The following is a 15,299-nucleotide window of genomic DNA, read 5'->3' on the forward strand; positions in this document are numbered from 1 at the left end:
AGAGTGTCTGGGAAACAGAGGCTGCAAAGTATTAATCTAGATGAGAGTAATTAACTGCACTAATACTGGTGTGAAATGGTAGATTAAGGAGCAGGATCAGGACGTTACGGGCAGTCAGAAGCATGAATCAAATGCCCTGCGCTGTGAATAAGGCAAATACTGTACCAGGGTGTGTAAACAGGAACTCACCCTGGACTACCATATGAGTTTTACCTAACCATAGCCAAGCCCGCGCTGGAGTTTTGGACCAGGTTTAGGTGTTGATCTTCTAAGAAACGTGGCCCAAAGAGTAGGAATCAAGAGGAGAACAATGAGAACGGTCCAAGATGCGGAAATCCGGACCTCTGGGGAAAAGAAAAGAGTTGCTAGCCTCAAGAAGAGAAGGACCTCTCCCCTCAAACAGCTTTCAGAGAGGGGTTAGGCAGAGCAAGTGCACAGCAAGCAGAGTCCTGAGTATTTTGTATGAAGACGGCTCCTACCCCGGAACCACAGGTGAGAGAGTTTGCCAGCCAGCCTGTCCTTAAGGAGTGAGGAATGCAGCGCTGCCGGGTTGCAACATAGGTATTTTTATAAATCGGTGCCTGAGCAAGTTTTAACACAGGAGAGGAATAATGTCAATCATTTTGATGTAGCCAACAGAAGCAAAGAAGGCTTGTGGCAGCTCCTTCCCACCTCGATGGTAACACTGGAAGACAGGCAGGTGTACTAATGGGTTACATGTAATGTTAACTCTCTGGCTGTCTGAGGCACAGCATCAGAAATGGAATAATTTTCCAAACTCAGGCAAATCCTCCCCACAAATAATGCCGTACTGCTGGCCAAAAGATGGCAAAGAGATTACAACCGGTTTTTCTTTTTGCTGTAGTACTCTGTTAATATTGCTAGCAATGCTCTGGGAACAAACAGGCCAGGTCCAAGCCCTGCATTTCCTGACATCTCATCCATCCCAAACATTTGCATTGTGAGACTGAAATTTGATGTCGAAGATAGAGCAGATACTATGCAAGAGCATATGGTACACGTCCAGGCTTCAGGTTTCATTGCAGAGCGTTAACTATCTGGTTTGTAGTGCAAGAGCGTTCAAGGTAGAAAGAAATTACAAATTGATGTGCCGAAAACTCTGGATAACAGCAGATCATTGGTTATGGGCATATTAAAACTCAGGATACATACAGCTGGTGCTCCTGACAGATCTGGTTCAGACCCAAAACATGGATATTGCTACCAAGAAGGTAGAAGTTTTTGAAGAATCCCAGCTATATACCAGAAATGCATCACTTTCAAATCTGATCATCATAAACAAGCTCTACTTCATGTCGGAGACATGGGAATTGCTGATGAAATCCTCTCATCCGCAGATCGGGTGAAATCATTTGTCTCTGCTGGAGAACCTTCTTGCTGAAAAACATAACTCTGAAAGAACTCTGAGGTCCCAAATGAGTAAGAAAACATCAGTCTTAGTCTTTGCCAGCCTTGAGTAACCTTGGGTGGGAGTTTGACTGGACTTGACCCTGTATTATAGATCAAATAAACTAGTTTCTCTTCAGTGAAGTTCCTAAAAAAGAGGGCCAGATGTCAGTGGATGGAAACCGGTATCATTTCCCTGCAATTTTTAATCAATTTCTCCTTTAGATCACCAGTTTATTCCCCCGTTGTTCATTGACACCCTCCCAGCGTGAGCCCAAGGAGAGGAGAAAGATTTTGTGGTGCTCCGGCTGCTCTTGTAGACATCCTGGAACTCATTTGATTGGAGGCGGAACAGGATGCGAACCTTTCCTGCCGGGCCTGAGACCGCAGCCGAGCGCTATTCAGCTCTGAGAACAATGTCTGGCAGCTTGCAAGTAATTTAAACCAGCTAAAAACAGCCGAGCCTGGCTATGAATCATGGCCCAGCCATGTTTGCTTCAGCCTTTTGACTCGCCTGAAATCAGCACGGCCTCTAACTGGCAGGCAGCTGGCTCCCTGGAGAATAAGCAATAAACAACATTTTTAAAGGACTTTTCTTTCACAAGGGCTTTGTCTGCCTGAATTCCAAAATTCCAATTCCAAAATTCCAATTCCAAAAGCATGCATCTGGGGCGGGGGGATGGGCAGCCCTCCGGAAGAACTGCTGTAACGTTCATCAAAGAACCCCCAAATACAGAAATATTTCGCAGGAACAGCGATGATGTGGGCTTTTTTTGGCTGTGAGTTCTTCTGAGAGTGCCGTACTGTGTTATACCGCAGCGTTACAGCTCCGCTTTTTGAAGCAGCCCTGGAAAAGATACTCCTACTCCGTTTCTCTAGAGAGAAATAGCAGGATCCTGCAGGATGGTAAAGGGGGCCGGTTCCACTGAGGTCAGTAGAATAAACCCGGGTCATAGCAGCTGGGAATCTGGACCACGACACGCGGGGAGGCAGAGCTGGAGCATGCTGCGGGGCTGAAGAGTGTGGCCAGCGGACCTCAGCACTAGCCAGGGACTTGGGATATCTGTGTTGTTCCCCTCACCCTGCCGCCAGCCTGCTGAGCAAACCCGAGACGTCTCTTGGGTCCTTTTCGTGGCCTAAAGCTGGCAGCGGTGTCACTCATGAAGTGCTTCACCAGGTAACTGACCTCTAGGAAATCTCAGCATTATCTAAGAAATAAGCTCCAGGAGCAGACGATGCAGACAAAACCCAGCATCAGCCTATGGACGGAAACAAGGGAAAAGGTTTATATTTTCTACGGGACGTGGGCACATGCCGGGATATGGCTGCTTCATCCACCGAAGAAGGGTCTGGCTGGGTACAAGCCCCACAGCAGCCCACTTCCACCTGTGGCGTGAGGACTCAACCCAGAAAGCTGCCCAAACGGCAGGGCACGACCGGCATCCCGCATCCGGCCCCTGGGCGCGCTCCGCTGCGAGGGAGGAAGGTCATCGCACCGGGACCTCCTCCTGTCTGCTGAAGGGCCTTTGTGTTGAGCTTGTAGGATGCTAAAATCCATTTGCCGTTACACGTACAGTCACCGCTGGTGCGATACCATTTTTAGATGGTTTTCCACCCCAGGAACAGCACGGTAACGCCCGGAGAGGAGGCTGCCAGTGCACAGCTTAGCCCCGGGAAGGTCGATATATAGGATATATAGGAGGTGATGCTGCTTCACCAACGCCAGCGCCCGCCCCTGCCGGGGAGGCTCCTCAAGGCCCCGGTGGCAGGGCTAGTCGGCTCCCCGCAGGGCTCGGTGGGAGAGAGGGCCGGGAGCGGGGCGCGGGGCGGGCCCGGAGCGGGGCGGCCACCGCCCCGCCCAGCGCCGGGGTGGGGGGGGGGTGTCACGGCGGCGCCGCGGGCCCCAGCGCCACGCTCTGCTCCCATTGGCTGTCGGACCTTAAGGGCGCCCTCGTTGACGTAGCGACCCCCGCTCCCATTGGCTGGGACGCGGGGCGGGGGGCGGGGCGGCGGCGGCCGCCGCTCGGTAGGTGCGGGTCGGAGCGCGGCGGGGGCCGGGGGTCCCGGGGGCAGCGCCGGGTGTTGCCCTGGCCGCCCGGGGGGGGGACCGGGGAGCAGCTCCGGGGGTCCCGGGGAGGCGGGGGGAAGCGGGCGGCTTTCGCGTTGGAAGTCCTTCCTCCCCGTTACCCGTGGCACGTTGTATCCGTGTCTCCAGCACTTCAGGGCATCCCCAGGGTGCGGTGCCTCCTCGCCTTTATTGCCTTTATTTCTTTTTTGGGGGGTTAATCTGCCATCTTTTCAGCCGCGGAAAAGCTTTTCGGGCAGAAAGCGTGCAAGAAAAGGAGAGAAAAAAAAAAAAATCAAAACTCCAATCCTGCAGGCCTGAAAGGCAAGAGCGGTGTGTTTTTTCCCCAAGACAACAAAAAGCCCTCCCAGCAAAACCAGAGCTGGTGGGAGACGGAAACTCTCTCAGCGTCAGCTGCTTTTTGTGGGTCCACCAGCCGAGCGATGCCCACCGACGGTGGGACGTAACTCCTTGGGACAGAGCTCTTGTTGTCCTCTGGGTTTTGTGCAGCTCTTTGGCAGGCAGCTTTCTTTTGGTGACGTGGAAAAACTCAGGGTTCGCTTTTCTCGAGAGAATCCCCGTGAACCTTCCTGTGTTGAAACGAATGAAATGGCCACTGTCTTCATTCGTTATCTAAAAAAACGCTCGCGGGTACTGTTCCTGTGCTGCCCCATCGCCAGTGAGACAGTTGAGGGCTCAGGTGTAGCGGGGATTTCTGGCTGCTTTCCTGTGGTTTTAAGGCCAGTGGAAAGTCTCCACTGTGCCTAAAGCTGTGGTCATTGGTCCCTCTTCCTGTCAGCCCCAAGGATTCGGCCTTACTTCTTGCCGTCGTGAGGATTAATCTTGATGTGTCGCTGCCACCAGCAACCCGACCTCTGAATTTTTGCAGTTTTCTTGGAAAATGGTGAGAAACCTTATTTTCTAGATGCTTTTGCAGTTGGCAGTTTCACTTAGTGGTATTAGCATTTTCAGTCTGGTTTGAAACTTCTTACAACTTTTTGCCTGATCCTTGTGCGGACGGGAAATGTGCGACTTGCCCATCTAGTTTGTGTGGTTGCATGTCCATCTCCCCCTGAAATTGTTTGAAATTAGCTGCCTGAATTAGAGACTTTTGAAGATGTAGCGAAATCTCTGGTGGCCCTTGGAATATCCTTACAAGTTCTGAAATGGAGATTTCCAAAAAAGCAGGTTTACTCTCACTCGTGTGTATTGGCAGGTTTCCTGGTTTCTCTTTAGCTTCCAGTTAGCCTCTGGAGATTTAATGAACCTGTGAACTAGCACTTGCTCTTTTTTTAAAGACTGATGGCATCACAGAAATGTATATCACTGCATGCTATGTCCATAAGATCAACAAATAGTCTTGAAAGTTAAGAATAGTTCAGCCCTTGTGGTCCTGCATACAGTTACAAAAATAACAGTTGAGTTGTAACCTATAAGTTTTTTTAACGTTGCTTAATACATGCTTTTCAAATTTAAGGTCACGTTTATATATGTTTTTTATAGTTGTTTTTACTGGGCTGACACATGACTCAAGCCACTAATGATGGAGATGTTCAGCATCACTTTGAATTTAACACACCATCTTTTAAAAATAAAGAGGTACTGAGGTTGATCATTAATTACTGCACATGCAGTTTAAAACTTTAAAGTCTGCTTTGATGCCTCATTAAGCTTTGCTTTCTTTTATGTATTTTTTAAAATCACTACCCAACAACAGAACTGACTGTTGAGACACTTATGTCCTAAACTGCAGGTGTCCAGCACCCTCCTCTCTGTTAAGATTTACATTTACTGGGTCATTTTTGGGTGTACAACGCTCTACGTGCGAGGAGGGACTAGAGCCCGTTCACGTCGTGATAACTAGTGATGTTCTCTGCTGAATCACCTGCACTTGACGTGGTGAATTAGAAGCCGGCTGCGTGGCTCTGAAATGGATCCTGGAATTGAGTACGGGGTACCTTACCATTCGTCACTCCGGCAGCTTTTTGCTCGATAGGTTTTGGTTGGAAGAGGAGGAATCCAACCGCCGCGCGTCGTTTCTCCTTGCGGCCAAAGCCCTGGCTTTCAAAGCCGGTACACAAATATATCTCAGGGGATTTTCAGGGGTTTTAAATCACCTGTAAGTTGGATTTGACCTTTTGGCATTTGGTTCGTTAATACTCGCTCGTGTGACCGTCTAAACAAAACTAATTGAGAGCGACTGAATGGGAGTTGGTGAAGACTGGCAGGTGACGTGGGGCTGCCTCCCGGGGCTCAAAGACCACTGCGCTTAAAAATCTACATGATGGCTACGTGAAGAAATCGCACACGTGCTGTGTGTGAAACACACGTGGGTTCGTGAGTGGTTTGGGATACTCTGTTAGCATCGGAAGTCTACCCTCTCTTAAACAAGACATATATGCTTACATACATGTTAATGACACATTGTTATATAATACATAGGGAAATTAGCAGGGGTAGGTTAATCACGTTTCTTGCAATTACGCTGCTTTTTTGTTTGGGTAGACAACGTTTTTTGGGGGGCGGGAAAAGAGAGCCATACTGTCGATTGTAGGATAACATGTTGTGCGTAGGGTTGTATTTGGTAGCGACTTAGGCAACCAAGTGGGCGACCAGGTGTCGGCAGAGGGACGCGGCTTGCGTGGAGGGCTGGGAGAGCCCGGGCTGTGCTCGCCCGCCCCGCAGCTGCCGCTGTGCTGAATATAGCTGCCCGGCAGTGAACGGGCTGCCGGCCCTCGGGGAGGGGGAAGGCAGCTGCGGTGCCTGCCATGGGTTGTGCCGGCGATTCGGTCTCCCCTGGAGACCCGGCGCGTCGCCCCACCGCTCTTTGTTCGAGTGCACGGGCTCTGCCTGTGGGAAAACACCCGTCCCCAGAGGGGTGGGTCATAAAAACGAGATCGCGACAAAAGAGCTGACGGAGGGTATGAGTATCGGTTTGTGTCCCACTTCCAAGTATTGTTTGGGAATACTTTCTTTCCTCCTGTTTTTTTTTTTTTTTTTGTATTTTTTGTTTATTTTTAAGTTGAGTTTGCTGTTGATGCTCCCTTGGCTGGCCTCTCCATCGCTAGCCCGGCCCTCCCTGGGTGAGTACCGGCAAAACCACTCTGCCGGTTTTTTCCTAATGCCGTCACCCTGGGTCAGGCTGGCGTTGCTGGAAAAGGCCTCGGTATTGCTGGGGCTCTGAGGACGCCCGCCTGTGACTGAGCGGCACAGAGCCTGTGCGTGGGGATTTCGGCAGCGCCAGTTTTGTTGCTCTGCGGGGAGCCTGCAAGGTGTCATTTGTGTTGAGAGTATTTTTGAGTCCTGCTAGCTTGGTGAACGCAAGCAGAGGCGCTCGGCTCTGGCTGGTGTTCAGAAAACAAGGTCTCCCGTGTGGTATATTTGGTCTCCTTGATTTGGCTTATCAGTTGTCCTGCTGCAGCTCCTTGCTCAAGTCCAGAGTGGGCAGCGAGAGGGTGGTGGTGAAGCATCACCATGCGTGGAGCACCTGGGGCTCCGGCTTCGAGAATGATATCTCATGTTGGAAGGATTTGCAGCAAGATGCAATGGCCTTGGCTGTACAGCACGCTTGAAAAATGTGTCATCGGTTGAGCAAGTATTTCCATTAATTAATTTCACAAAGACTTAATTTCGTGAACTGAGGTAGAAGCTGCAGAGCTAAGTGCCAGGTTTGGGTTTTACAGCCTCCTATCTCCCCCTGTAATTTTTTGTATATACTTCTCACTTCTGGGTGGCTTCCATTTCAAGGTTTTGAGTCTGTCTCTTAAAAAAGCCCTCAACTTTCCACCCCTTCAGGCCTTCAGGGCTCAGCCACACTAATAGGTGCTTTACGTCCTAGTTAACGATGTCTTACTTGGGCCCGGTAACCTCATTGTGCACAAACTGTTGCGAGATTTGCCATTAATTCAGGAGACAGTTGCATGGTGCCGGCAAGGTATAAGGCATAGGTTTGTTCTCAGTGTGGCCAGAGCTTTAATTAGATTTTCCCTGTGTGTCATGTACTCGAAACCAGAAGACACTGCTGAGACGCGCAGGTTTGCTCTTTCCTCTGTCCCACCTGATGCACCGAGATGCGACTTTATGATTTTTGGGGTCTGGCCCAGACCATGCTTAAGCTCTTCATTATTAGACATACCCAGTTTCTTCACTTGGCATGGAGATGAGGGGTAATGGCGAGTTGCTCCTACCATGTGTCATGTATTTCAGAGAGCCCGAGGCTTGACATCGTCTTGCAGAAGAAGTTCTGCCCCGATGGCCGTGGATGTGGGAAAATCGCTTTCTGAAGCCTCGCTGAGTGGGAAGGCCAGCAGCGATGGTAGGTGGGACTGCGCAGAGGTGGAGACGGACTACCCAGAGCTAGCGGACAGCCTGCGCCAGCTCTTAGGCGCAGAGGAAGCCAAGCCCTGCCCGCAAGGGACGGAGAGTGTGGCAATGAGTGGACGCAGTCGCTTGGCCACTGGTATTACCCATGGAGGCTCAAGCTACCACCAAGAAGTGTCTTCAGCATCCGCACACAGATTTCCTAGAGCAAGAGCGAGCCTCTCGGGGACAGAGATGTTAATTGACAGAGCCGCCGATGATGTGCCGTGTCATGTTAGCCACCGGTTCCTCTCCTCAGAAGAGCAGCAGGTGAGAGAGTTGTATGTACAGGTGTTGCTGCATCCCCAGGGGGTCCCAGGCGAGGTGAGGACTTTGTCTGGGCTGTCCTAGCAAGGGCTTTCCCTCTCCTCCAGCCAGAGTGTGCCCACCCCAGCCCCGGGCTAAGCTGTGCGGTGGAGAAGGGCTTGGGCTCCAACACCTGAGCCGTTGCCGCTGTTCTCGTATTGCTGCTGTGCAGCTGGAAAGTCACTCGGGACAGGGCTCCTTAAAGAAGTACCTTGTGCTGCCAAATGACTCGTGCGGCTTCCCAAGCCCTTGGGATGCCTTTCCTTAAAAACAGGGCCCACTCCAGGCTCTGGGCAGCTGCGTGCCATCCCACAGACAGAACAGAGTTCCCCTCCCAGCCTCTCCTCACAGCAGGTCCAGGGCTGGGCTTTTATTTCCACGTCCCAGCACAAAGGAGCCTTTTGTCTGGATGCTGCGCTTCATTTTACATGTTTCTCTCTCTCTCTCTTTCCTCTTTCACACCATCCTCGAGCAGGCGAAGGCATCGGGCCGTTGGGAGCCGGTGTCCAGCCCTCCCAGCCGGCGCAGCTCTGCAGAGGAGAGCATCCTTGCTGGCAGCTGCCACGATCCCCGTGCCGGCCGGCAGAGCCAAAGGCTGGGAGCTCAATCCCCGTTTTCATCCACACCGGAGCTCCTGCGGCCTCAAACCCCACCCAGCCCCAAGAGCGCCCTGCGGAGCCGCTCCGCATCGAGCTTCTCCACTCTGTCTTCAGAAGAAAATGGCCTCTCCAAAGACCCATCCCGAAGCTTGCTGGCCAGCGTGGACACACCTTCTCCTGCAGCCACCGCCGCCCGGGACCTGTGCTGGCGGTGGGGTGCGGCAGAAGGCAGGGTGCTGCGGGCACGCAAGCCCTTCAGTCCTCTGCTTGATGACCGTGCCACCGTAGAGCGCATCAGAGAGATGTCATCCTACCAAGCTGATTACTGGGCTTGTGCCATACCGGATTCGTTACCCCCGTCTCCAGACCGTCGCTCGCCCCACTGGAACCCCAATAAAGAGTATGAGGACTTGCTGGATTACGCTTATCCACTGAAGCCAAGATACAAGCTGGGAAAGATGCCGGAGCCTTTCTTCCACGACTCAGGAATAGGTTTGGACAGCTTTTCTGTTTCCCCCGAGGGCACCTCGAGGTCCACCAGCATCTACGGCCGAGCTGGGCACGCTCGGGGAAGCGGAGAAAATGGACGTTGGAGGTTCATGGCCTCTGCAGAGAGGTTCTTGACCCAGGGACCTGGAAAAAGAGGCTGCTCAGGAGCTGGCTCACGCTATGAACCTTTACCTATTGCAAAAGAATCCTTCACAAAGAGTGCTTCCTCTCATCCTTCTAGAGGTTTTGCTAAGGATGTAATGACGGAGTCAGCTGGGCCGGATTCATCTGGCTGCCCCGCTGCGGATGGGAGAAGCTGGTGTACCAGAGGGAGCCCCTTTCCAAACTACAAAGGGCAGGCGAAAAGCACTACTAGGTTTTTACCTACAACACGAGTGCTCCCCGTGAGGAAAGAGTGGGAGGGTGATGAAGAATTTCTCTCCCTGCCTCCAAGACTGCAGGAGCTGGAAAGGCTGGCTCAGTTTTTGTCCGATCTTTCCTTAACTATAAGGACGCCCGGGAACGACCACCATAACTTCCCACGTCACAGCAGCAGCAGGCAGCCCCTTTCATCCGAGTTGGCCCCTTTCGGAGAAGTGCGTGGCAGGGACGAAACAGGGAATATTGAGGGTTATGCTGGGCTGTGGCACCCCTGCAGCTCTCGAAAGCCCAGCTGGGAAAACACTGATTCGTGTGCCCGGATCCATAGGGCTCCTCTGCGGGGGCTTCATCTACCGACCGGTCTCAGGGACACGTTGGATGGGACGTACCGAAATGAACCACGGGTCAAGGGGCATCCGAAGAAGAGCCAGCAGAGCGAGTCCCTTGCCCAGTGCGTTAAGGTAGGCTGAGACCAGAAATGAAGTTTATTATGGGAAAATCTCGCAGAAAATGTGCCTGTATTTATGGCACAAGTAATTAAGGCTTCCCCTTCTGCATGATGTTTGGTGCCTGGCAGCCAGTAGTCGTTTATGCAGGGGGGCTCACCGGAACAGATAGTTTCTTCTGATGGAGCAAGAGCCCATCTCGTTTTTCCTGGGGCTCAGCATTATGGGGCTGGGCTTGGCAGAAATGTGGCACTCTGCTTCCCCCAGCCCGCCCCTCCCGCAGTGCCGCTGCACCGGGAAGATGTGGAGCTGCGGTTGGGGCTGGACTGGCATGAAATCCGGCGTTCGCTGGCTGCCCCATCACTCTGGCTGGATTGTGGCATGGCCAGCCTTGCCCTTCAGCCCAGGCTCGCTCATCTTCCCCAGCCTGGGTCCTACTTAAGGGTATAAAAAGGCCAGGCCAAACTGGTAGGTTTCTCTGAAGAGTTTCCTGATTATTTTGTGAATTTTTATTTTTCAGGTGAGTGATGCCACCCTGCTACTGGGGCTGTGCTCCCCAGCTGGTGGGGATTGCTTCCCACCTTCCCCTCCACCTTTCTCCTCACCCCAGCCCGGGTCTGGGCTGTTTGCAAGAGAGTAATTACTATCATGCACATAGCTGCAAACACCAGTGCAACTCATTCCCCCTCTGCTCTGTCAGCATCAGGGTGTATCTCTCTGTCGCCCCAAATTGCGATGCCAGGGAGAAGCAGCTCAGCCTTATAGCAAAACCTTGACTCCCAAGGAGCAGGAACAGGGCTGGAGTCTGGTTTCGGTGAAAGCAGAGGCCCCTGCGTTTCATGCAGCATCGTACAGAAATAATCCCTTACTGAGAGGCTTTAAAAATAAATGAAAGCACTTAATTGAACGAGACAAACCTTGGGGAAAACCAACTGCAAATTAACTGTGTGACTCCGGTGAGGAGGAGGGTGTATCTCTTGGGCTGGCAGGTGATTGAGGCAAAGCCCTTCCTTCAGCCTGGGTGCCACTGGCTTCCCACACCTCTCCGTAGCTGCTGTTTGACGGTGACCCTCCATTCTGGCCACATAGTGTTTTTGGGGCGTGTTTAGGAGTTTAATTTGCTTTTTGCATTTTTTTTTTCCCCACTTTTTTCTGTCGACCCTTGGTTTTCCAAGCTTGGGGATGTTTGTGTGCTGAGGGGAGGCGGATGCCGCCAGCCCCACGGCGGAGAGCAGGAGGAAGCAGGTGCTGTCTCTGTTGTATCTTTCTTGCAGAAATAGATAAGTAACCCCTTTTGTTATGCTTCGTTAAATAGATGTTTTGCTGCCAGCTGGAAGAGCTAATTCGTTGGCTGTACAACGTTGTGGACATCACCGACAGCTGGGTCCCAGCCTCGCCGGACACCGAGAGCGTGAAGGCATCGCTGCAGCGCTACGTGGTAGGTATCGCTGCTGGTTTTTCTTTCCCCTCTTTGGTGCTGCAGGCAGCCAGCAGCACGAAGCAAGACACTGCTGGCACGGTCCAGGTGGGTGGTGCGGGGTGCATCAGGTGTGTAAAGCCAAATTTGGGAACACTGGGAACCTGCTCAGGGGAAACTGCTCCACAGGCAACCTGCCGCAGGTGCGTCTCTTCCAAAAATCCCTTCTCAGCAGCACTCCTCTTCTCCTTCCCTCCCCAGGAGTTCAGGAAAGATGTGGCCGACCACCGGAGCCTGACGGAGAGCGTGCTGGAGAGGGGAGAAGCTCTCCTCGACTGCATGGCGTCGAATTCGCCAGGTGAGGGGGAGAGTCCTTGGGCAGGGCTGGTGGGGGACGCAGCCGGTGATGCTGGCTGTAGCTCTGCCCCCTGAAATCCCTGGCCCCACAGGTATGGGGGTGGGGAAGCGGAGGGCAGAGTTTGCCATTCAGCAGCTCTATGGTATGTACGTGTAAACGAAAAGGGTTTTACACCTCCGGTGCTGTCCAGGGACTTGGAGGTGAGGTGACTTGGAGGTTTGAAGCGTTTACTCCCGAGCGCTTTCAGCTGCACCATGCCTTGACCCTTGCCTTGCCGTGCCATCCGTTGTGGGCGATGGATGTGTTTCTGCCTTTTACGGGTCCCTCTTAGTTTTTTTATCTTAACTGTGGCGTGGCCAGCTCCCGCTGGGCTGTGGGATGCTGTCAGCCTGCAGCTGGGAGGAGATGCTCTTGTCCAGCATAGGAGGAGGTGATTTTCACACCCTGCTTGCACTCGCTGCATCCCAGGGCAGGTGCGAGCAGCCAGTTCGGGGAGACAGCCGGCCTGGCTGGTGGCACAGCACGCGTGGGGCAGTCGCTCCGGTGATGTGGTGCACCTGCGCAAGGGATTTCCAAAGGCCGGGCTGCGTCTGCAGTCACCAGAGGGGCTTTAGTGGTTGAGTGCTGCATTGTGGATGGGCTTCCTTACACAATCCCAAAGGTTTCCTTTGGAGCCCCTGTGTCTGTATCTTCACTCCTAACCTGGGCCTCCTAGGTCGCTTCCCACCCCCTCCAAACTCTGCATCACAACGTGGATGGGATGAAGACCAGCTTGTTGATTTCTAACAACAGTCGGTTTCCTTCAAAAGTCCATCTGCACGAGTGGAACTCTCTCTTACTGCTGTTACAAGCATTGAATTGTCACGTTACTGCCACCTCCATCATACATTTTGTTTTCCAGCTCTGAAAGACACGCTGGGTTTGATTGCGAAACAGTCCGAAGAGCTGGAAACCCACGCGGAGCGCTTGTACGAGTCCGTTCTAGCTGCCGTGGGTCCCACGCAGGGCGAGGACGGGATGGAGGATGGGGGGGTGCAGCAGACGGCTGCTCAGTGGGTAAGCAGGGGGGCAAACCAGCCTTTCTGCGGTGGGTGGAGAGGGAGGGAAGCATAGGAAGGTAAACGCTTAAATTAGCAAACACTATACATCAGGCTTTGTTATTGCTTCTTTTAATCTGGCGTTTTGAAAGCCTAAAAGGAGAAGAAAGCAAGGGCGATCTCAAAATGGATGCCCCATCGTCTTTAAATGTGTGTCGGGGAAGAGCAGCGGTCGGTGAACCAGCTGATGAAACCCAAGAGCGTGGGGAGGGTGATGGCAGCTCCTTGGGGCAGCCGGCAGGCAGGTCACTGCCCGTCGGGGCGGAGGGGACGGCAGCAGTCCGGCACAGGGAGCCGCTCTCCCAGAGTCACTTGGACAGCAGAGGGAAGATGGAAAAGGGGGAGGTGGTTGGTTGGTGTTGGGGTTTATTCTCTTCCCCCCCCCCCCCCCAAAGAAAAAATCCTGCTTGCCGTGTCGTGGTGGGAAAGGGAAGCAAGTGAATTCAGGTGTAAAGTACGGGCTAGAAAGCTTGTTTGCTGATTTCTTGGAACAAAACTGCGGAGACAAGAGTGTCTGAGGAGGGCATGGCAGGAGTGCCAGCTTAAAGGGGTGGAGGCCCCCCCCGGTCCCCTCCTGCCTCCATTAGCTCCGGCTGTTGATTTCCCCATGGCTCACTCCATGCCTTAAAATTTGGAGTTGCAAAGGGGAAACATTACTTCCAGTGCCTTAGAGGAGAATAATATTATCTTGGGGGTTTTTTGGTATTTTTCATTGCTAAATATACATAGCTATATCCTATACAAGAGCGAGCTATGTGGAAGTGTTTTAAGTGTATACATGGGGGTTTTCTTTCTTTGCTGGATTGCAGCTGAAGCACAGTAGCAAACTTAATCCATTTTATTTCAGGCACTGCCTCTGTCAAACCTGGGCTTCATGAGCCAGTCTCAGGATGGCTGAGAAGAATTGCAGCAAGCACCAAACCCCTCCTTCCACCTCTTGCAGAGATGCCAAAACACCTATGATCACTCTGCTCAGAGTCAGCCAGCCCGCGCTGATCTCAGTTCGTGGGTTTTTTTTTTTAACCGTGGCTCGAGAAAGGCAAGCTGTACAGCAGTTATTTGGCTACTGGGATGTCTAGTTAACAGTGCCGACTACCTTGGTGAGTTTTGTGAGCTGGCCTTTGTTTTTTAATGTAGCTTTCTCTTTTTATTGCAGTGGCCTGTTCCATGCATTAGCAAAATGTCAGGAACACACTGTTTTTTAACCGAGTGATCCATAGCGTGCCGTGCAACTCACTTCCAAGTAAAGCTGTGTGATTTTAATAGCCGTGTTCTCATGTTTTGTTTATGCTCTTCAAAAATAGGTGCTAGAAGCCAAGAAATAGCAACTCCTCCTGGTTCTTGGGAGCAAAGTGAGCTCTCGTGTATAATTACCATTCCCTGCTGAAGCAGAGCTTATTTAACTTTTGGTTTTCTTATGTATAAACTCAAAAGGGACAACAGGCCATATGAGTCTCGATAAAATAATAGTAAACAAACAGGTGAGTACACTCAGGGAAGAACCAGGTTAAACTGCTGTTACCTGCTGTGGTAGTGCTGCACTGGTTTCCCTGGGTGGGGAGTTGTTCCTTTCCCCTCTTACAGCTACTGCAGTTTGTCAGCGCTACCAAAAAAAAGGGTTTCCAGACTCTTTCTGCAACAGAAAAGGGTACTTCTGAAGCCACATAACAAGGTAAGTAGCCAAAAAGTTACAGCCGGTTACAGAATGTTGGTAATTAACCTTTAAACTAAGTGGCAATCATCATGTTCTTGTGTGGAATACATCATTTCCTCCCATTCTTGTGACCAGAACAAAATGAAAGTTCTGTACTGCACAAGTAGGTGGTTAAACTGAGGCAGTTATGACAAATAATTAATTAGGGATTGGTATTCTTCCCCCTTCCACCTCCTCAGCATCGAGGGCAGGCTTTGTTATTGCCGTGTTGCAGGTGACAGTTCGTAGCTCCGTGCAAGCTCAACAGAAAGGCTCGAGGCAAATGGTTACAGGGTGACTGGTCTCCCTGGCTTTGCCCACACAGGGTCCTGTACCCGTGGGTGTTCAGGGTGATGCATAAAGCCCATCACAGGGCAGGATGGGAGTGACGTGCAAGGAAAGGCTCTGCTGCCAGTTCGCTACCACTTGCAAGTTATTATGGAGATATTTAGTACTTCAGGTAAGAGGCTACCCAGTGCCCTTCTCCAGGGTTTTTAGGCCTGCTCTACCCTCTCCCACACACCTCCAGCCTGACTCCCACAGCCTCTGGCATTTGACCGCACCAGCACAGTAAGCACTTGGCAGGGGGAAACAAACCACCCAACAACTGGTGTAGCCCAAGTTGGTTTTTGCAATGCTTTTATTACTGTATATATTAACATTGTTTTGGATAGTATGTAGC

At 51.9% G+C, this 15,299-nt stretch overlaps 1 protein-coding gene across 1 annotated transcript; it reads left to right on the plus strand.

The window, feature by feature from the left end:
* Window positions 1-7,702: 7,702 nt before the first annotated feature.
* Window positions 7,703-13,822, plus strand: CEP68 (centrosomal protein 68; the record flags this gene model as incomplete). The annotated part of the gene is made up of 6 exons (XM_081997522.1): window positions 7,703-8,101; window positions 8,613-10,067; window positions 11,368-11,490; window positions 11,731-11,827; window positions 12,729-12,883; window positions 13,772-13,822. Exons 1-6 carry the CDS (start codon window positions 7,724-7,726, stop codon window positions 13,820-13,822), a joined length of 2,259 nt encoding a protein of 752 aa, XP_081853648.1. The 5' UTR covers window positions 7,703-7,723.
* Window positions 13,823-15,299: the final 1,477 nt, after the last annotated feature.

The sequence above is a fragment of the Phaethon aethereus genome (genome assembly GCF_964289735.1).
Source record: "Phaethon aethereus genome assembly, chromosome: 3".
NCBI classification, from domain to species: Eukaryota; Metazoa; Chordata; class Aves; order Phaethontiformes; family Phaethontidae; genus Phaethon; species Phaethon aethereus.